Genomic DNA, 22,500 nt, shown 5'->3' on the forward strand with positions numbered 1-22,500 from the left:
ACCCAGCCCTCAGCACCCAAGACACACTCCGCTAATCAGCCTCATTGTCCGTGTCCTCCAAGCTGGTACTCGAGGGGCAGTGAAGGGCCGGCTGCTCCTTGTTCCCGTGGCCTTCATTCCTCTTACCTCAGCGGCCCTCTTGAAGCTAGCCTTGTCCTCTCCTCCTCTTGACTCCTCTCGTCCGGTCTCCACTTCAGACGGTCTTGTGGTTAGCCGATTGCTCTGTTAGTTCATGTGTGTGTGTGTGTGTGTGTGTGTGTCTGTGTGTGTCTGTGTACTTTACCTTTCTGGCTTCCTCACATTACTTTCACTCTATCGCATTCCGTGAGTCATTTGTTTACGCGTGTTGGTTGTAGAGTTGTATTTCCAACACGGAACGGGAGGTAGCGAGGGAGATAGAAGAAGAGTAATGGTCATCGTTATCTGTGAGGCTTGACTTGAAGGACTGAGCGTTAAGAGAGAAAAAGAGAAGTGCCCCAGCAATTTTTCAGGTTACGCAAGACTAGAGGCTTTTCCTGGAAACTGTGGCTCTTCCTCAGAAACTCTTTGCTCTTTCACCGCTGATTTTATTTTTCAAGGCCATAGAGATGATTAGACGGGCTCTCAAGACTGTTTCTTCTGTTAATAACGTAGAAAACTTATTAATCTGTCACCACGACTATAGAAACACTCTTAAAAACCCGTATACCTTTAACTAGAGCCTTTTGAAAATAGTGGAAATGCTGCACAGAAGTGTTTCAGAATAGACCTGTGACTCTCTTGCCGGACTGCTGCTGCTGGGTCTTGTGGTCCTCCTTCCGCCCCTTCTTATTGATTTATCTGCACACTTTAGGGACTCGAGGGCCTCACGGGGCGCTGCAGGCCTATGCTGAGGTGCTTGGAGATTAACTTGGATTTGTGTTCCTGTTACAGTTGTGTAGTTACCTTAGTCCTTGTGGTGGTGTTATTTGTGTCCCTCTTCAGTGTCTTGGTCTCTTCATTAGTAGTTGTAGTGATGGTAGAAGAGGTAGTAGTACTACTACTAGTAGTAATAGTAGTAGTAGTAGTAGTAGTAGTAGTGATGTAACAGAAGTAGTAGTAGTAGTAGTAGTAGTGATGTAACAGAAGTAGTAGTAGTAGTAGTGGTGGCAGTAGTAGTAGTAGTAGTAGTAGTAATTGTGTTGTTGTTGTTGTTGTTTGTTTCTCGGCAGTGCTTTGATAAAATTAGTAGTAGTAGTAGTAGTAGTAGTAGTAGTAGTAGTATAAGCATTAGTAGTAGCAACACCAATACCAGCAACACCCTCAATAACAACACCAATATGAATAATACCTCAAAGTAACAAAGCCTCTAATCTTCTCACCTTCTTACATTTCCCTGCAACATTTCTCTACACTATTTTCACCTGTGCCAATACCTGGACGTGAGGGCCACTTTGCTACTGGACCTGCCTCGCCTTGGAGTGTGCTGCTTATCTGATACCCTGTTGTTTATTGTGTGTTTACTTTTACCCAGTGCGGTGTGGGGACATAAAGAGGGAGAAGGAGAAATGGATCACCCTTCCCTTGTATCCTATGTTAGTGTTATCCAAATGTTCCCTGTGCCTCTTTGACCTTGTGTTTTCTGTGTCCCTGTGTCACTGTCCCTACGTCCTTAAGTAACAGATATTATAGATTTTTAGGTGATTTAGTTAAAGAAAAAGGACGTTTCAAGCCAAAGTAATGCAAAATTTCTAATGGTGTAAGGGAGCAAAGACTGGAAGAAGTGAATGAGTGAGGGAGAGGAGGGACGGGGAGAGGGTGGGAGAGAAAGTGAGGCGGTAGAACCAGACAGTCACGTGTGCTTAGGTGAGAGTGCAGAGCAGGTAGAGAAAAGCAGGTGGAGTTTTGATCACGTGGGAGAGAGAGAGAGAGAGAGAGAGAGAGAGAGAGAGAGAGAGAGAGAGAGAGAGAGAGAGAGAGAGAGAGAGAGAGAGAGAGAGAGAGAGAGAGAGCAAATAAGCGTTTCTTCTCTCTCCCTGCACGGTACAAAGACAGACAAAGATAGACAAAAACTCAATCATGTTATTACTAGGAATCTCGCTCGATATTCTTTTTAGCTGCAGCTGTTGGGCGGCTTTCGAGACTCGTCATTATCCAGCCCGCCTCCCTGCCTGGCTCATTAGGGCGGCAATCCTCTCTTACCTGACCCACCTCCTTCCTTTCCTCTACTGACTGCCTTATCCTTTCCTCAGTTTCCTGGTTCTTAGCTTTTCATTATTTTTGTCAGCGTTCTTCCTGTTATTTTACGTTTTCTTTTTCTTTTCCCTCCTTTTTCTTTCTTTATCGTTTCCTAGTTCTTTTTCGTTAGCGTTTTTTTTTTGTTTTTGTTTTTCTTTATTCTGATGGTTATTCTTCTCTTCGTTTAGTATATTGTTTTCTTTTGTTAGTTTTTTAATCGTTCTCATTTTTTCTTCTCTCTTTCTTTTCGTAATATTTTTCTTACATTAATTTTCTCATTTTTTTATATTATTTTTTTTCTTTTATTTGCTTATTAATCGTTTTTTTTTTTTTTTACTTTTTATCATTCTCTCTTCCTTTCCATTCTTTTTAATGTATCTTTCTATATTTTTTTTACTTCAATAATTTCCAAGCTTCTTCTCTTCCTGTCACTTTTATTTATTTGTTGTTGTTGTTTGTTTGTTTGTTTTTGTCGTCTTTCATCTCACAGTTTTATTTCTATTTCTCTTCGAATTCTCAATTTCCGACAAGTGTATTTCCGCCCCTTTTTTATGTACCTTTCTATAATTCCTTTCTTTCTGTAGCTTCCCAATTTTTCCTTTTCCTTTCAGTTATTCTTTTTCTTTTCGTTTTTCACCTCAGAGTTTTCCTTTCGTTTCTCCTTTGAGTCCTTAATCTCCCCCAAATCCCTTATCTCCTGGTGCTGCTGCTCCTCCTCTTTAAGCTGCTTTGATGAGCCATTGAGGTCAATCACACTCAAAGGGTTACCCGTTCATGCCACGCAGCAGTTATTCCTTCCCTTTGATGCGCGATTAGTCCAGCTCGTGTTTTGCTTCAGTCTCCCTTCAGCTCTTGTGACTGATGCTCCTGTGCTTCCTATCCCCCTGTCGACCTGTCATCACAACTTGCTTCACTCACTCTCTCTCTCTCACTCACTCATTCTTCCTTTCCTCCTCTCCTTATCTGCCTACCTGACTGCTCCATTCGCACGCTCCTCTCCCTCCCTCTCCCTGTTCCAATCGACTCTCCCATCAGGGCGTGTCTAGAAAGGAGGTAATTACTCCACCTGGCTCACCTGTGTGATTGGGGAACCTCACCTGTTGTGTGTGTGTGTGTGTGTGTGTGTGTGTGTGTGTGTGTGTGTGTACTATTTCTTTATTATTTTATCTTGCCGTAGTTTCATTATTGGTAGAGCGCGCGTGCACACACACACACACACACACACACACACACACACACACACACACACACACACACACACACACACACACACACCTGTTACTGAGTGTGGTAATCGCGGAGTTAGCGCCATTGTGGGGCTTTTTTTATTATTTTTTTATTTGGACGTAGTACAGATTTAAACCTCCAGGTGAAGGTCGCTAGTAATACTCTGCCAGGTGCGAAGCGGAGGTGCATTGCGGTGTCGTAGTGGTAGTAGTAGTTGTAACAGTAGTAGTAGTAGTAGTACTAGTAGTAGTAGTAGTAGTAGTAGTAGTAGTAGTAGTAGTAGTAGTAGTAGTAGTAGTAGTAGTAGTAGTTGTTGTTGTTGTTGTTGTTGTTGTTGTTGTTGCTGTTGTTGTGGCGGTGGTGGTGGTGGTGGTGGTAGTAGTAGTAGTAGTAGTGGTAGTAGTAGCAGTAGTAGTGGTAGTTTTCATTGTTATTTTTGCTTTTGTTGTGGTAGTGATAGTAGTAGTAGCAGCAGCAGCAGCAGCAGCAGCAGCAGCAGCAGCAGCAGCAGCAGTAGTAGTAGTAGTAGTAGTAGTAGTAGTAGTAGTAGTAGTAGTAGTAGTAGTAGCTGTTGTTGTTGTTGTTGTTGTTGTTGTTGTAAGTAAAAACTAATCGGTAGAAATAAGTGCATGTAAATAAAACGATGTTGCAGTGGTGGTGTGGTGGTTGTAGTGGAGGCTGTGTTGGTGGTGGTGAGTGGGGAAGGGGATGACTGCAGTGGCTGAGACTTCCAGACATGACTACAGCTGGTCTGAGTTGGCTGTCTGGATGGGAAGGGGTGGGGAGAGGGGTATTGTGAGTGTGGGAACAGGGAATGGAGGCAGTCAGGTGGAGGAGGAAGGGAGGAGGGGAAGGGGGGTTGCTTAGGCTCGGCGACAGTAGTGCTGGAGGAGGTGGATGGGGGAGGGATGGTGAGGGTAGGAGTCGGAGCTGCAGAAGGGAGGGTGGATGAGGGATGGAGGGGTGGAGGACTACCCCTGGCTACCCAGAGTGGAGTCTTCGACCTTCCTTCCTTCGTCACTCGTCAGTATAGCATTGACCGTCGTGGTGTGTGGACGTGCATTCCTGTGTAGGGCGTGACTTGCTCGTATTGAGGGTGTTGTCTTGTGGATGTGCCTGAGTGATAAAGGGACTATGTTTGTTGCCTAACTGATAATTGTGTGAGCCTTGTGTGTTTGTGTTTATTTGTTCAGAATTTTCCAGTGTTTGTGTTTTGTTTTGTTGTTTTCTTCTTTGTGATTGTGTGAGATAACTGCAGTGAGTTTAAGGTGCAATTTTATGACCTTTTCTTTTGTGTGTATGAATGTATGTTTGGGTGCTTTCATAGGTATGTCACAGAACAGAAAGAAACAGATTAATTAATAGATAAAAAGTTATAGACAAAATATCCATAGATATAGAGGAATATTATTAATAGAGCTTCCCGAACACACACACACACACACACACACACACACACACACACACACACACACACACACACACACACACACACACACACACACACACACACACACAATGTTGCGTCACTTTGCAGCTCTCGTGACCTTAAAATAAAGATGGGGAGAAGCGACCTTGGATTGAAGGTGACTAATTAGATTTCTGTACAAGCCTGTAATACGTTCGTGTATGTGTCCGTCTGTATGTATGTATGTATGTGTGTATGTATGTATGTATGTATATTATGTCTTGACTTCCCGCGAGATTGCTGCGATGAGTATTCGGGATCTTGTTTTTTCTTTTTTAACAATTGAAATATTTACCTTTCTATGGTACTAATCCTTAAAGCAATCAGTCAATTATTCCTACTTCCCATGTCGTATTTTATTCATTCTCATATCGCATTTTTATTCATTAGCCTTCGTCTTTAGGTAGTGTTCATTTCGCTTCCTGAAGACCTGATTCTACTCCCCAAAAATTTTATTCCCCTCGTTGGCAGGGCGTTGCGTGTTTTCTTCCTGTTTCCTCCGCTGGCTTACCTATATATTGTGGTAATTGGCGATGCAGTCTGGCGCGGGTGGGGGGAGATAGATAGAGAGAGAGAGAGAGAGAGAGAGAGAGAGAGAGAGAGAGAGAGAGAGAGAGAGAGAGAGAGCAGGCACTGAAATCATTATCTTTTATTTCTGTTAGTTTTGCTTTTTTGAAAATGTACGCCTAATCCACAAAAGATTATATGACTATCAGAGAGAGAGAGAGAGAGAGAGAGAGAGAGAGAGAGAGAGAGAGAACAGACTAAACAGATTGCGTAAATGACTTGTAAATGCATGCGTCTGTGTTTGTGCGCGCGGTTGTGCCTTGTGTCCCCGGGTCTTGTCTTGGTTGCGACTGTCGGCGAGAGCAGCGAGCAGATGAGATGCGAGTGCTAGATGGCATGCTGTCACACTCGGCAGTTGGATCTTGTCCCCAGCAGACACGTGAAGGAAGCGACAGGCGAGGCATTGTGATGTGACGCCCTTCAGAGATTCCTCGTGCCCCCTGACGACCTGACACAGCAAGACCCCCAGCGGCATCTTCCTGGATAACAATAATCTTTAGAACTCTTGCCTTGCCCTGTTTAACGTGAGGTGACTCGAGTGACCCGCGGAGAGTTGAAGCAGGAAACATTACTGCTGCTTTTTTTCCCCTGTGAGTGAAGGGGAAGGCAAGACTTTAGTGAATTCATTCGTGTCATTCTTATGTCAAAATGCCTCTAAAGAAGTACATGAGGGCGCCAGTGGAGGAGGTCCCCAGCATCAAGGAGAAATTAGCCTTCTTCGAACAGCGAGGACGAGGTAAAACTCAGCCTCACCCTCCCAAGTCCTCTCCAGTGATGCCTTTCTTCCCTTCTTTCCTCTCCTCGTCCTCGTCCTCGTCTCCCTCATCGTTCCGCCTTCCCTCCCAATCCTGGAGTTACTGTGTAGTATTAATGGCTCTTTAACCTTTAATTAATCGTTATTTCGCTGTAGTAATTGTATACTGAGCGATTTTTCTTTTTATTTAGAACTGAAGTCATTAGTTTTTACATGTATTTATTGTTTTTCGTCCTTGTAGAAGATTATGAATGGTATTTTTTTATTTCTCTCTTTCGTAAATTATCACTATTTGCTCTATGTATTTACAATGATTCATTTTTAAAGCATTTCCAATTGTTTTACACTTTAGTCGTTTGTTTAGCGCCATATCTCAGTGTGCATTTAGTATTCCTGTCCTGCGTGCTTCCTGGTATGTGCCGCGGGTGGCTTGCCTGCTCAAGATGCCCCGATATGCACAGTGGTTTATTTTCGTTTTCCTACAGCGTCTGGCCACGAGCAGTGACGCATGTGGGGAACTGTGTAGTGCATGCATGCGCCACACACACACACACACACACACACACACGAAAATATGTATTGCACTAACAAATAAATCCTCTTTCCCTTACTTGTTGACATAAACGCAGAAATGTTATAAAGTTATACATATTACATTTTATACTTCACGGTGAATTATTTTCTGTATTAAGTAGGAGATTGGGTTTTATACCTTTATTTCTCACCAACTGTGCCTGCATGTCGCTTGTCCTCCTCCTCAGAGCGCCTTTGTGAGTGGTAGTGGTGAGCGCTGCTTCTGTTATGGCCTAACTAAATAGATTTTACATTGTGGTCAAGAGAACACCAAACAGGCGAGCGAAGAAACAATTCGGTGCAAGAATGAACAAAAATATATGGAATTGTGTATCTGTAATTGGCAAAACTGGAGAAAAGACAATGAACATAATCGTGTATTTGTAATTGGCAAAAATGAAAAGAAAACAAAGGGAAAAGCATAAAAAAAAAACACGTAATTCAAACCAGCACTGATGATTAGCAACGAAATTGGCATAAGCAGGGGAACAAAATTCGTTCAAGTGTATTTAAATTTGTGGGCGTGTGTGGGTGAACCCTGGACAACCTAAAATCTTAGTACACATTCCTACATCACATAAGGACTGCCTGGCCTGTACTGGCGTGGGTTTTCATGTCATTGTTAAGCGTTGGGGTGGCAGTGGCGGGCGTATAGCTGCGTAGGAATAGAAAACGGGCAGAAAGGAATACGATATGGCAGAAAGTCCACGGTTCTTGCTACCCACGCTTCACTACCGCTCGTTCCGCCGCCTTTGTCTTTTTCATTCATTTATTTCCGACGTTAAGTGGAGAACTTTAACCTAGTCTGTCTCTCAAGCATGGCGTTTTATAATTTTGTGTATTCTACTTATTCGTACTGTCTTTATTTGTGAGTTTTACTCATTTACTTTTGAAACTTCATGTAATAAGCAAAATGACTTGTTGTGTTAGCATGGAGTTTTATATGATTTTGTTTGACTTTATTTAATGCTTAGCGGTTTTAAGATGATAATGTTTATGCATTTAGACATATAGCATAGCAAGGGCTTAGTTAATTAGTTTTATGTCGCAAAGCATCCAAAGGTATAGTTCTTAGGTTATATAGTGTTTGTCACATAGATATACAGAGTCTTAGTGAAGCGAAGGAGGATGTGAGTGTGGTGCTAACTATGGTGTTGTTTGCAGAGGTGGTGTACGGTGCCATGATCCCTGAACCAGACTACAGTGACGACGAGAGGGAGGCGACAGTCACCAAGCAGGCAGCCCTCATCTCCCGGAACAACCAAGTGAATGCGTGAGTGTGCCCTGATCAGCCTCCATTTTCTATGATGCTCTGACTTCTTCCGTGACTTTCTTCCTCATTTAACTATACAATCAGCATCTTATCAGTAATTTTATGATAGTATTCTGTGGTTACTATCAAACTCTTTCCATGATGCTTATTAGAAAAAAAATAATGTCACATTCTACATTTTCAGTTATACCTCAGAATTTTTATGACTTAATCACACTAGACATGGCATATTAACACTGCTTATTTAATTCTTCCTTCTTCCATCAAAAACAAGTTTTGTGTGAGTATTTATATTATATAGATATTTTTATAAAGTTTCTTGGTATTTTTTCTTTCACTTGTTTTTCTTTCCATCAGATATTACACATCATATTTTCTATTAAGATTTATGCTACTTATCATTCTTTCTTCATCTGCCAAAATTAATAGCAGCTTTTGCTATCCAGTTACATTACATAGGTCTTCTTGAATATTTCATCATTCTCATCTTATCTTTTCTTCTTTGAAATCATAAATCTTGCATTCTGTACATGACACAATATACTAGTTATTTTCCGTATTAATATATATATATATATATATATATATATATATATATATATATATATATATATATATATATATATATATATATATATATATATATATATATATATATATATATATATATATATATATATATATATATATATATATATATATATATATATATATATTCTTTTTTTTTTTCATTATTTCTTCATGGGTCAAAATTGACTGCTGTTTTTTTTTTTCTTTATCAAACCACATTATTAAGGTCTTGTTGACAACTTCATCTCTTTTATCTTGTCCTTTCTACATGTGTATCATTAATCTTTTTTCCACCAAACCACACCATACAGATGTTCTGAACAGTTTTACCATTCTTATCTTGCCCTTTCATCAGTATCTTAAATCTTAAATCTCTTCATCAAACTACACCATACAGATCTTATTGACAGTTTCATCACTCCTATCTTGCCCTTCCTACACATGTGTCATAAGCCTTGTCTCCTGTACGTGACATAAGGTGCTCTTCCAGGTCAAGCCCCGCGAAAAAAGAGAAGGACGCTGGGGAGGGCAACAAAGGACGCATGGACGAGAACGGCCTCATCATGCCCAAGAAGCTGGTCAACCCATGCCTTGAGTCCACCGAGAAGAAGAGCCTACACAGAGAGCTGCTCTACAATCAAAAGAGGTAATGTGCTCTCTCTCTCTCTCTCTCTCTCTCTCTCTCTCTCTCTCTCTCTCTCTCTCTCTCTCTCTCTCTCTCTCTCTCTCTCTCTCTCTCTCTCTCTCTCTCTCTCTCTCTCTCTCTCTCTCTCTCTCTCTCTCTCTCTCTCTCTCTCTCTCTCTCTCTCTCTCTCTCTCTCTCTGATAATATGATATGTATCCTGCTTTGTCTTGATTTTTATTCTTACTGCATTTTATTATTCATCTATTTATTTATTTTTTTGCCTATTTGTTTATATATTTCATTTATATATTTATTCCATTTCATTTTGTTTTATTAATTAATTTATTTATTTTGTTTATTTATTTATTTATTTATTTATTTATTTATTTATTTTTATTTTTTATTATTTTTCACTGGTAGCTAGAGATAGAAACAAGCAACAGATGAGATTGTTGATATTTTTATTTTGTCTTTCCTGATTGTACAATAAACTTTTAATCTCTCTTGCAATAGTTATTATTTTTATTATTATTATTATTATTATTATTATTATTATTATTATTATTATTATTATTATTATTATCATCATTATTATTTGGCTCATGAAATATGTATGTAGATGTACATTCAGCCTTAGATGTTTGGTATTGGCATTCTAGACTGAGATCAGTAGATATTGAATACTAGTGTCAGGTTATTTACTGAAAGCTAAAGGTATATGTGTAATATTGGCATCAGATTGTAGACCAAAAGTAATGTTAATTTTACTGTGAGACTGTAGACCAGAAACAGGTGATTGGTAATGACATCACATTGTAGGGATGGCAGAGGACAGATCCCCAAAGATGATGTATATTCTAGGCATGCCTCTGTATATTTTAACTATGTGCAGTACTATGCTTCAAGACTTACTGATACATAGATTTTACATATTTTGTTCTGTACAATCTATCCTTTATATGTATTTGAGGTGGTACTCAAGAAAAATATTTACAAATAAAGTAACAAAAGATTAAACTAGGAAATAACATCAAAGTGTGAATAATAAGAACACTAAAAAATCAAATATGCATGTTTCATTATGTAAGAATGATTCCAGCAAAAAAATCCTAACCTTACACTTCTCTCATTCCATCTGGTTAACTTCAATGACATTTACACCTCAGGTTGATAATAAAATGATGTATGTATCATGACACCAGGAGCACACCACAATCTCTTTAGGCTTAGATTTTCACCTTGAGGGGCTTCCTGGGCCTCAGCTTAACCTCAGGACTGAGAGTGAGGGCAGGTGTAAGGGGAAGGGAGGCTATTCCTTCACATATGTACTGCAGGCAGGATAAAGGTTGTGCTGCTCCATAATAATGATAACCTAGTAAATAAAGAATTGGGAAATGCTCTAATCTGACTATAGGAGTAATGATAATGATACATAAATATAGAGTTGGGAAGTGTTTTAGCTTAACAATAAAAGTAGTGCTAAGGATGTAAAGGGAAATGTACTTAAGAACATAAGAATATAAGGGAAGTTACAAGAAGCCATCAAGCCTACACATGGCAAGCCCTTTATGAAACATACTTACCTATTTCCACCTATCATCTTCATCCATGAATTTGTCTAATATATTAAAGCTCCTCAATGATTCAGCACTAACAACCTGATTACTGTGTCTGTTCCATTCATCTACCACACTATTTCAGTACTTGATGAATAGACTTAGTAATCAAGTTATTAGTGCTGAGTCATTAGGTAGCTTCAAAAGAAGATTAGACATGATAATGTAATACTAATATGTAATGCTAATGTGTGTGTGTGTGTGTGTGTGTGTGTGTGTGTGTGTGTGTGTGTGTGTGTGTGTGTATGTGTTTACAATTTTTAGTATATGTATTGTTGAAGCAAGTGTGTGTGTGTGTGTGTGTATGTGTGTGTGTGTGTGTTTTGGTAAGAGATAGTGAATAAGGATTAGTTTCAACTTTTCCCTTCATGTTCCTATTCCACTGTTTTGTACAGCTATGGTGCAGCAAACTCCCCAATCTAATTGTGTGTGTTTCTCTGCAGAGGAGTGAATGTTCTCAACCAGAAGACAGAGCTGCAAAAGGCAATGGAGAAACACAATGACAAAAAGGTCCTAAAGGAGATCCAAAAGGAGAAGGAGGCAGCCCTCACTCCATTCCAGAAAGCCCTGGATGAGCGAGCACAGAGGATTGAACAAGTAAGTCATTGTTGAAGTGCATCCAGTGGAATGGTCATGTTGAAGTCTTTGGGGCTGAAGTGATGACAGTGGTTATATGGAGAAGATGTGAGAGAATGAGATAGTGGGAATATACAAATATTGATTAGTTGTTAACATAAGAGGACTTCACACTCCTTCCTCTCATAAATGAGATGATAGAGTATTAGAGGATACTTGAGTGTGGGAAGGGTAGGACATTAAGAGAACTGGAGTGTACAAGGATGAGTGAATAATTTTAAGGTGCTGTGTTATGCTACTGTTCTTGTGTATTGTGTACATGGATGTTCTGGCAAGATGACACTGACAAATTACTATTCATTTATAATGTGAGAACTTCTTTTAGGTTCACCAATAAATTATCCCAACTCCTAAACATGTGTAGATATATACAAGTATGCATATTACAGATATATACAAGTATGCATATGAGTGGTGAAGGTTAAAGAATTTGTTTTAGTTCAACAAATAAACAATAGCAACACACAAAGGATCACTGTAGTAGAACTAGAGTACATGTGCACAAGAACTATATAACAGCATGCTGCTCTCATCACATTGGGGATATATGTGTTCTGAAGGAGAAATCACAACAAGCTTAGACTTAATTATGCTAAATTATCAATGTTAAGGATCTACTTGGCAACTTAGTATTTGCATGATATCTTGTAAGAGATAGTATGACAGCAGAGAAAATGATAAAGCATGGTATAATGTGAAATATTTATTACACCAAAGATATATTCTGTATCTACCTGCTTACAAAATTTTAATTATCATAAGTGTGAACTGATGTACCTGATGACTTGATTAACATATTTATGATTCACTCAATAATAAATAAATCAGAAATGTGCTCAGTTATATAAAAAGTAAACTGAATTATGAAGAAAATTTGTTACTGTTATTGTTGGAACCAAAAAGACATTGTAATATGGTGAATGTTTTTGATGACGTGTGAAGTAGAAGAGGGCATAATGAAAACTGAGAAGTACATGTTAGGGAATAAGCCAGAATAGCAATGAAGACTCATCCTGATCTACATTTTCTTCCTCTCAGATGGAGAAAGCTGAGACCAAGGATGTTGAGAATGAAAAGGACAAGTGTGAATTCCAAAAGATTCATGCTAAAGTTCGTGCCAAAATGGAAGTGCAGTGAAGTCGTTTGTCTTAATCTGTTATACAGGTAACATGTTACTGATGGTATTGTAAAAATTTACAAAATGACAATATTTAGGTTAAAGGACTTCTTTATATCAGTGAAAAGTTTGATGCTTGACCAAATGTTGGATGAATCTGTTGCAGATTTCCCAACATTTTCAAATTTATTCTCATATTTTCATCAGACTGCCTGAAGAGCTTTCAAACTAGCAAAATATTTTTTATATACATTATAAATATAAATATATATATATGTATGAATATGATAGTGTACACATACTCACCCATGTACAGATCTCACTGAATCATCCCTTTTCCATAGCAGTTTTTTTTTAAGTGTACATGATTTTAATATTTTACCAGGAGTGTATAGTTGTGACAAGATTTTAGCATGTCTACAGTCAGGCATAATTTTATTTTGAATTGTTACACGGTTCAGAACTACATCTACATACAGAGGTAGTTCATGTGGACGTTAGGAGGACACAGTACTTGCACAGTTCACAGTATGTAAGCAGATGTCAACAAGCCATGAGCACTGTGCTTCTTGTAATACCAATACCTGCTAAGCTAATTTAAGCTTGCCGACAGTAGAGGACATATGTTTCGCACACCTTTCCTGGAGCTGCAGGAATGAATGGTAAAAACATTGTATCAATAGAAGACTCACGCTAATGCTGCCATCAGCCACAGAGCTCTCAGAGAGTTGAACATGAGTGATCTGCTTGGCTTTGATGGAACTATTTGTCAAGTTAGCCTCTGGACTTGGTGCCTGTGCTGTCTGGAAGGATTTGTAATAGTCATGTTTTATGGAGACACTGCTCAGTCATGCTAGATTCATGTTTGTTGTGGATTGAGTCATGCCAGCTCACTGCTGACTCTTGCATTACTTTTCTGTGTTAATGTTAAGGTAAGGAAATGTACAAGTATAGTTATAAATGCTGAAACTCCTATGTTATCCTTTGTACCTCTCATTCCTTTTGAAGTATCATCACTAAGTCTGATTCAGGTGAGTTCCCTTGAGCATCTCTCTTGCATGTCCCTCAGATGTACATTAAAGACGCTGTACATTGACATAATGCATAGGATGATTGTGTGAGGAAATAAAATCATCATTATTGTAACCTCCTACAGTTCTTAAAGTTGTCTTCTGATCAGACTCTCAATACTATTACTTTAGGTCAGGCTGGACAACATAACTTCTGTTTTCCTCTTGTAAGTAGATATTAGTCATTTGTACTCCCAGGTAGTGAAGGGAGGCATATTGGGGAGCTAGCATTGTTAGGGTTCCAGTAGTATTCCAAGACATGGTTCCAGTGCAGCAGCATCACATGTGTTTCTTATAAAATGGAGGGGCATTGTATAAAAAAAAAAAGCTGTGTTGAAAAAGTTTTTTTGTAGATTGAGCTAACTTTTGCAGTTTAAGTTAGTGTATAATAAAGTCAGAATCATAAAAAGCACAACATCTGTTCCTTATGTCAGAGCGGGGAAGGATTGTGACTTGTGATATGGTTGAGTGCTTGGAATGAAACACTTGATGGTATGGAGATGTTGAAACACAGTGTAAAGGTTTTTAACAATGATATCAAAGAAGATGAGTGGGGTACTTCATGAGTAATTTAGCAGAACATGTGGAATGAAAGTTGTACAAGAAATGAGATGGATAAAAAAAAAAAGAGTAATTGTGCAGCCGATTATAAAAATGAATGACTTGTTGAATATTTTGAATTGTTGGTAATGCAAAAAAGTTTCCACAGACTGTTACATACGTGTATACATGCTAACGATATACTTATATGATGTTCGCTGTATATGAGCACAAATGGTGAGTATACTACAGGGGGCACAATCTGAGAAATCATGAAAGCTTGTTAGGGACATGACTGGAATACCGTTGTGTATTAGGCAACTGACAAACACAGTCATATATTGTTAGTCAACATTCTCAGTGAAGCCTGCTACATCACATGTTGCTGGAGTATGTGCAACCAAATGGGCACCAAATGCACCTGACTCTGCAGCACCTCGCCCATCTCCCAGAAATAAATATAGGTAAGGTGTCATCATATTACAGATAGATGAATGACATTGTTTTACTCTTTGAAAGTATTTGTCAATGAACTGCAGTCCATATATATATATATATATATATATATATATATATATATATATATATATATATATATATATATATATATATATATATCGCACTGAAATCGCTGTTGCTGGTTACAAATTCTTATGATGAGTATTAATTTATATTTTAACTGTCATGCAATCACCAACATACACTTAATTTTCTGGAGATCATATCTCCTATTTTCGGATAAAGACAAGCATGAAAACTTAAAATACAGCTGTAAATTAATGAATAAACCTGTAAGAAGTCACCCGCAAAAAATAAACTTCCAAAATAGACATGTTTCCCCTGAAGCATGAGGGTGCTCTTTCTCGTTTGTTATTGTTATTCTATCAGCTGATTGGTCGAGGATAAGTATCAGGTATAATAATATCACCACACATTTATTTGTAGCTTAACCACAACATTAAGAATATATTCTGGCATCTCACTTATAATGAACTACAAAGACTTACTATTTAACGTAGCAAGAAACGGAGATTAAATAAAATGAAGCAGAAATAGAGCATAAATCGAGCGCTGGCAACTAGCCCTGTGTGTGGTGCCCTTGTAGCCTCATCACTGCGCACCTCAGTTACTGCTGAACCACAGAGGGAAGTGTTACACTATGTCATCCTTGAAAAATGCCTTGCTTAGGTTGTGGCCCTTTAAAACGGATACCACGGACAGCCACGCTCCTCAGTGTGGTCGGAAAACCGAAACTAGGAAAATCACTCGGGTGTTGGGGCCGTGGGAGTCGTATATGGTGAGCCTACAGTCAATACTTATCTGGGAACGACCAGGGACAAGTGCGGCGGCGGTGGTGACTGTCAACGTTCTCTTTTGGTGAGTAATTCCCTTTGTTGTGGCGCTGCGACCCCACGTGGGTGTTTGTTCGGATGTCCCCCTAGGTCTACTGCCCCTACCTATCCTCTCCTCGTAGGCTGAGTGCTTGTGGTGCATTGTGGGATGTGATGTGTGTGTGCATTGTGATGGGGTTGATAGATGGAAAGGTCAGTGTGTGTGTGTGTGTGTGTGTGTGTGTGTGTGTCGGGGAGGTGAGGTTCTCTGTGCATCAGGTCAAGTGAAACGCGCCCACCTCTCTGCTATAGATTTAGGGGCGGGGCGTCAACAGGAGGAGAAAGCGGTGTGTGTGTGTGTGTGTGTGTGTGTGGTGTGTGTGTGTGTGTGTAGTCCCTTACGTAAGGTCTGGCACACTAGACGTTTGTGCGTGCAGTGGTGGGTGTGTTTATGTTCCTTGATATGATCTTTGCCTGCTGCTCTTGTCTTCTAGGAGTGTATACGCGGACGTGGGATTCACACACACACACACACACACACACACACACACACACACACACACAGCTTTTTCGTAATATAACCTTAACTTACAAACATACTAACTGACTGACAGTGTGTTGGATTGATTGACTGACAACTGATTGACTGGTTGACTAACCAATCTAACTACAAACTAGTCCAGTGACTGTTTGACTTAGAAACCAACCAAACTAACAACTAATTGACTGACAGACCAACCAACTAAAGTGCATGAAAACAATATATATAAAGCAAATAAGTGATATTACAAACTCCAGGAAATATTATATATCTGAATACTTTACTCTTATGCTTATCTCAGGATTCATGTCTACTGTAGTACTTATTTACTCTCTTTTTATTACCTGTTCCAAAGTGGGTAGATGATTAGAGACTTAGCACAACCCATGACTCAGCCTGACTGAACACAATGACTAGCCTGTTATCCCTCACACCAAAGGCTCATAAGAAGTGTGGCTAAGATGGATTTAGGTATAAAATACTTTCTCTGATATTACTGCTTTCATATCCTCTTGCAGCCACTCACCTAAGACTTTCTTGTTTGTAGACACTGAGCTTCCTTGTATATACTATTACTTTTCTCCTCAAAATTTAGGAATGCTTTATTGACACACTTATATTTATCACTGGAATATCTGCTAGTGCACAGATGCCCATGTACTACAGTTGCTCATATGCACTGGAGTTTATTTGTATACTGGTACTGTCTTACATGTTATTCAGTGAGCAGCCTGTTATGGTCGAGTTCATGACATTCTGCAGCTGGGCACACAGTTATGAGTCACAGCATTAGTTGTTGATGTAACTGGCAGTAGGTAAGAATTATGTGGAATGCAAGGCATGCAACGGGAATCTCTTGTATTCTTTTTAAGGGTTTACTAGTGCTGCCGGCCCTCCATTCCATCAATATTTATCTGAAGTATGCACATTAGCAAGTGTGTGGGAAGCCAATGTCAAGTCAAGAGCATGTTGCTGGTAGCTAATATACAAAATTGCTTGTTTACAATTTATAGTGTGGTATCAGTATACTTAATTGTATATCAATAAAGTGATGGTTGATGGTGGTGTTCTATTTAAGGAATTTTTGGTGACATTGGTCTGAAGTGGTGTAGTTATTAAAATGTCAAAAAGGAATAGTCTTAATAAATTACCTTTTACATTTAGTATCATTTTATGGGAGGGAAATTTATCCTACTCACTAATCAAGATTAAAAAAATAGCACAACTAATCTAGAAGAACCTAAGGGCTGGAGCACTGAGTGTAGCAGCACCTCATGCTGGACACACAATGAGCAGAGCTTGTATACAGCAACATTTGTAATTGATTTCTGACAAAGTATAGTATATCAGAGAAATACTTGAAGGACAATTATATTGGGGCATTGACACATTGTTAACACATGTTTCTCAAAAATACCAGAAAAATACAGTACCTAAATGACACACTTACATTTTTTTTTTTTTTTTTTTTACCAAAGTAGAACACAGGTGAGAAATAACATAGGTACCTCAACTTCCACCAGAAGAAATCCACACCAAAATCATTCACATTGTTTGATTTAAGATATAATACATGTATCAGTCTCATTCTGTGATCATTTATAAGCAAGGTAACAGACCATGATCTGGGAGGAATATTAATTTTTATGGATAGAGATGGGCCTGCACACCTGCTCTATCAGAAGCACACTTTGAGAGGGAAGGGAAGGAGGACATGTTTTCCACACACCTGTAGTTCCAGCTCTCCTTTTCCCTCTCCTTGTTTGCTCACCTGGGGAGCTTCCCAAACCCAATCAGTGTCATGGCCATAGGAGAGAATAGGGAGACAAAAAGACACAAAATCTATGAATATGCTAATATGTCAAGATTGGCCTGGGGAGATAAAGAGGAGATACAGAGAAAGGAAAATTGAAATAGGGCTTATCTTGCAGACTTCACAATGGTAAATAGTCATGAATATATTTGATTACCATATGTATTTTTAGTGTAGTGTCTTATAGAATTATAGTAAAGTTATAGAATTAGGCAAATTATGTGCTACACTATCAAAGGGTTGAATTTCTCTCTCTCTCTCTCTCTCTCTCTCTCTCTCTCTCTCTCTCTCTCTCTCTCTCTCTCTCTCTCTCTCTCTCTCTCTCTCTCTCTCTCTCTCTCTCTCATATAAATTGCCATTCCTATTTTGTAGCCTGCACAGTTACTTGAATCAAAGGTAGTTGTGTTAAAAAGATGCTGTGTTGTGTGGGTCATTATCTTGCATTAGCTGACCTCTACATAAATGCATGACATTGTATGCATGGTAATAGAGATTACTTTTCATTTAATATTTTTGAAATATTTAGGTGCAAAACTGTATGATATATTTTAGTGCTTTCATCAATCATTGCCCATCTCTTTAATCCAGCCAGTCACACCACTAGGAATGCAATGGAGATGTATGAGAGAACATGATAAATTAATCAGCTTTGGGGAGCAAGTTTCATATGAAATATTTGATCATGGACCAGATTCTGTTGTAATTAATTGCAACATTAACTGGTAAACTAATTACAAAGCTGTGCCAAAAGGAGAATAGGCCATGAATACTTTGAACAGCAATGAAACACAAGTGTGAAGTGAATAAAGGGAAGGTGTAGTGAATGCAACAACGAGAAAATTAGTTCTTACAAAGGTATATCTCACCCATAGGTACTACTACTACTACTACTACTACTACTACTACTACTACTACTACTACTACTACTACTACTACTACTACTACTACTACTACTACTACTACTACTAGTAGTACTACTACTACTACTACTACTACTACTTTTGCTGCTACAGGTTCTGCTACTGCTTCTACTTATACTACTATTACTACCATTACTACTACTACTACCACTACTACTACTACTACTACTACTACTGCTGCTAGTACTAGTACTACTGCTGCTGCTGCTGCTGCTCTTGCTGCTGCTGCTGCTGCAGCTATCACCTATAAGGACTACTTCATTGGAGACTGTGTACCTGCCAGCATTATCACATTGTACCATAAAAAGTCAGACGGTCGATAAAACACTTGATAAACTCAATGAACTTTATCATGACACCTGCCCCGTCCTGCCCTACATTTTGCATCACCCAAGAAAACTGCTGCGTAGGAGACAAAAAACATGTGTTCATCCTTGGTTTAAGTTATTTATAGATGAGTAGCCAAGAATTTTGTTTGGGTGATAGTTGTGGCATGCCTGTGTTTATATAAGCCAGGCCATGTGATGTTTTGTTTGCTTGTTTGGGGGTTAGATTTCTTAGTTCTATGAAGGGAAAACTAATAGTATTATTGAAGGTTATGTTTGACTAGGATCTGGGAATTATTATTATTAGGTGAGTTATTATAGGAAGCCACAGAATTAGTTTGTACTTAATGGTGATAGTGTCTGTACTTGTGGGTGTTCAAATATAGCCATTTTCTCATGTGTTGTGATAAGTGAAGAGGTTCAGCATGTGTGCGCACAGTTTCCTTTGACATGTGATAGGTGAATATCCTCTGTTTTGTGGTGTGTGTGTGTGTGTGTGTGTGTGTGTGTGTGTGTGTGGTGACGATGATGCCCTTATGTTGTGTGTGTGTGTGTGTGTGTGTGTGGGTTGAGGGGGGTCAGTACCCTTATGTTTTGTGGTGTGTGTGTGAGTGTGTGTGTGTCTGGTGAATACACATATGCTGTGTATGTGTGTTGCATAGGACAGTCATTTTCCATGACTCTATGCCCTTTCTAGATTGCTGCACTGTCTGATAAGCCCGTGTTACAAGACAACATGATGTGGATTTTTCACTTAGGTATATATTTGTTAAGCTTCCTGTTTATTTGGCACAGAATCTGATATTTAGAGTAAACAACAACAAGACTGACCTACTTAGGCACTCCATTCTTTTTTAGACCCACTCACATTGCCAAAACAAATGGGAACACCCTACTGTGTCACACTAGTCACAGCTGCCACACAAAAGTTGCATAAAAGTTGTTTCTTGTGTTGCTTGCAGGCTGGTGGTGTGGAGTGAGCTGCGTGTGTATTTCGTGCTGAGTGTAGCGGCCTTGGGAGTGTTCCTGCACCAGCAATGGGTACACTCCATCTGGCCCGAGATTCGTGTACCCAAACCTGAGCCGGATGATTCTGAGGACTGGACCCCCGTGCATCCCAGGTGAGTGTGTCAACCTGTTGTTCTTAACGGGATGTGAATGTAGCTATGGTGTGTTTCTCTCTCTCTCTCTCTCTCTCTCTCTCTCTCTCTCTCTCTCTCTCTCTCTCTCTCTCTCTCTCTCTCTCTCTCTCTCTCTCTCTCTCTCTCTCTCTCTCTCTCTCTCTGTGGCCGCCGTATCAGCAGCTGAACGATAGCAGAGCATGTCACCATAGACAAAGCCGTTTCTTCTCTCTTGACACTCACAACATGACTTCTTTATAGATAAATGGCTTTCTTTAATTCTGAATGTCAAATGTGAGGGTCAAGTTTATTTTTATTCGTAAATGTTAATGTCAGTCTCCCGTTCAAGGTGTGTGTGTGTGTGTGTGTGTGTGTGTGTGCTTATTCGAGGCGCGGCGTAGCACATGGTCCCAGTACTTCAACGCTCGATGAGTGGCCTTGTTTTGGTTGGGAAGGTTACGTAAGGTCTCCGCGTTAGGCCTACAGTGAGGATAAGGAGGAGTAAAGGCTCGCGAGGTGTGGCATGACGAATGGAAAAACATCACTGGAAAGCCAAACAAGTAAACACCTTATTTCCCTGTATAATCGTAACCATCGTAAAACTTTCATTAAATGTTAAGCTTTGCAAACCATTTACGTGACATATTCAGATTGGAGTAAATTACTTGATGATGCCTGGTTAAGCTTATTTGGGATGGGTTTTTAGAGCACTTAACATGTGGTGATATTCGACCGCGGCAGTGCCAGTGGTGAATGGTGTTGCATTAGGCACTCTTAAACCTTAAAGTGGTGAGTGTGATGAATGACTTGTCTGTGCTGGCGGCTCATTCAGTGCAGGAGCCTCAGGTTTACAACAGAGGAGGAACAGATTGACTAGCCACTTCGGAGCCAGAGAGGGCCAGCTCAAACTTAAAGGAGCACGACGCCTCCCCTTTCTTCCAGCCCGGAGACAGGAAGGCGTGGGGAGGGACGGCATGGGGGAGAATAGGACAGGGGGCGAGCGTGGCGGCAACATACCAGGAAGCGCTGGGATTTTGCCATACAAGGGCGTGTGTTTGCATCGACGCGCGAGATGACTGGGTAAAGAAAAAAAAAGTATTTGCTAGTTGTTGAAAGTAAAAGTTATCTTGGAGATGGAGATGATATTGAGATGATATTGATTAAAGTGTATTGTTAGTTGAAATTATGTGAGAGTTGGGAAGTAACGCCGAGGGAGTTAGTAAGTAGACATGACAACGCCTTTCCTTTCCCGCCCCTCGCGACGTCTCACCCCAATCTGCTTTGTGGCGGCTGCAGGCGGTCAGCCTTGACAGGGTGGCGCGAACCAGTAACCTTGTGGGCACGGCGTAGACCAATGAGAGGTTTGGCTTAGAGGGGTGTGTGTTCGCTTTCTCGCGTCTCTTTTAGCCTGGCTCTGGTTCGGCTAGTGGCTCTGTCCGATGCCAAATGGGTAAGACACGACGCCCTCTAATACCCATGACGCTGCACGTGCTCCTATTTGGTATTTACATTTGTCGTGTTGTCGTGTCTGTGTCGTGCCAGTCTTCCTATCAGCCACGTGAGCCTGATGACTCTCCCCTAGTTCGTTAGTAGATAACAAGACAATGATTTCTCTTGAGTCTCTCTGTTTCTGGTGTGCCTGATATCTTATCAGGAGTACAGCAAACCCACCTGTGTTATTTGGCAGTGGCCGCTTTAAGGACGCTGCTGTGAAACGCTTACTACCGAGCCGAGCAGAGGCCGAAGTGCTCTGAGGTTACTACGTGTGTTATAGTAACTTTCAAGGCCAGGCAGCTGAGTGGATAGCATGTGGTGAACGTAAATGCGTTGCACACACACACACACACACACACACACACACACACACACACACACACCACACACACACACACACACACACACACACACACACACACACACACACATTCTCTCTCTCTCTCTCTCTCTCTCTCTCTCTCTCTCTCTCTCTCTCTCTCTCTCTCTCTCTCTCTGTGTGTGTGTGTGTGTGTGTGTGGTTATTATGAAAACGGCAGCATGCGGCCGAGTCTGGGGGCGCCTGCACCAAGTTTACGGCTACTACGCATAATGTTGAGGGGCGGCAGGGACAGAGAGGCGGAGGGGACGAGAGGGCGGCAGACAGAAGGCGATGGTGGTGGTGATGCGAGGGACGGAGAGAAAGAAAAAGATGTGTTGTTATTGTCATTGTTAGTGATGAA

The 22,500-nt window shown here is 40.1% G+C and overlaps 2 protein-coding genes and 1 long non-coding RNA gene across 6 annotated transcripts in view; all 3 read left to right on the forward strand.

Moving 5' to 3' along the window:
- The window catches only part of LOC135109678 (uncharacterized), a 37,410-nt gene extending 31,559 nt beyond the window's left edge, over positions 1-5,851 (forward strand). Inside the window, exon 3 of the long non-coding RNA XR_010272842.1 lies at positions 5,834-5,851. This is a non-coding gene — a long non-coding RNA (uncharacterized LOC135109678). The remainder of the gene's footprint in view (positions 1-5,833) is intronic.
- The window catches only part of LOC135109676 (uncharacterized), a 135,460-nt gene extending 121,865 nt beyond the window's left edge, over positions 1-13,595 (forward strand). For all 4 annotated transcript variants that reach the window (XM_064021211.1, XM_064021212.1, XM_064021214.1 and 1 more), the window contains 4 exons: positions 7,950-8,058; positions 9,119-9,274; positions 11,313-11,466; positions 12,544-13,595. In XM_064021211.1, coding sequence (XP_063877281.1) covers positions 7,950-8,058; positions 9,119-9,274; positions 11,313-11,466; positions 12,544-12,642 — 518 coding nt within the window. In that variant the 3' untranslated portion in view covers positions 12,643-13,595. The remainder of the gene's footprint in view (positions 1-7,949; positions 8,059-9,118; positions 9,275-11,312; positions 11,467-12,543) is intronic.
- Positions 13,596-15,341: 1,746 nt separating this feature from the next.
- LOC135109679 (reticulophagy regulator 3-like) overlaps positions 15,342-22,500 on the forward strand; it is a 31,839-nt gene continuing 24,680 nt past the window's right edge. The window contains exons 1-2 of the mRNA XM_064021218.1: positions 15,342-15,609; positions 20,126-20,284. Of these exons, the coding sequence (XP_063877288.1) occupies positions 15,392-15,609; positions 20,126-20,284 (377 nt within the window). The 5' untranslated portion in view covers positions 15,342-15,391. The remainder of the gene's footprint in view (positions 15,610-20,125; positions 20,285-22,500) is intronic.

This window comes from Scylla paramamosain, chromosome 19, assembly GCF_035594125.1.
Source record: "Scylla paramamosain isolate STU-SP2022 chromosome 19, ASM3559412v1, whole genome shotgun sequence".
Lineage (NCBI taxonomy): Eukaryota > Metazoa > Arthropoda > Malacostraca > Decapoda > Portunidae > Scylla > Scylla paramamosain.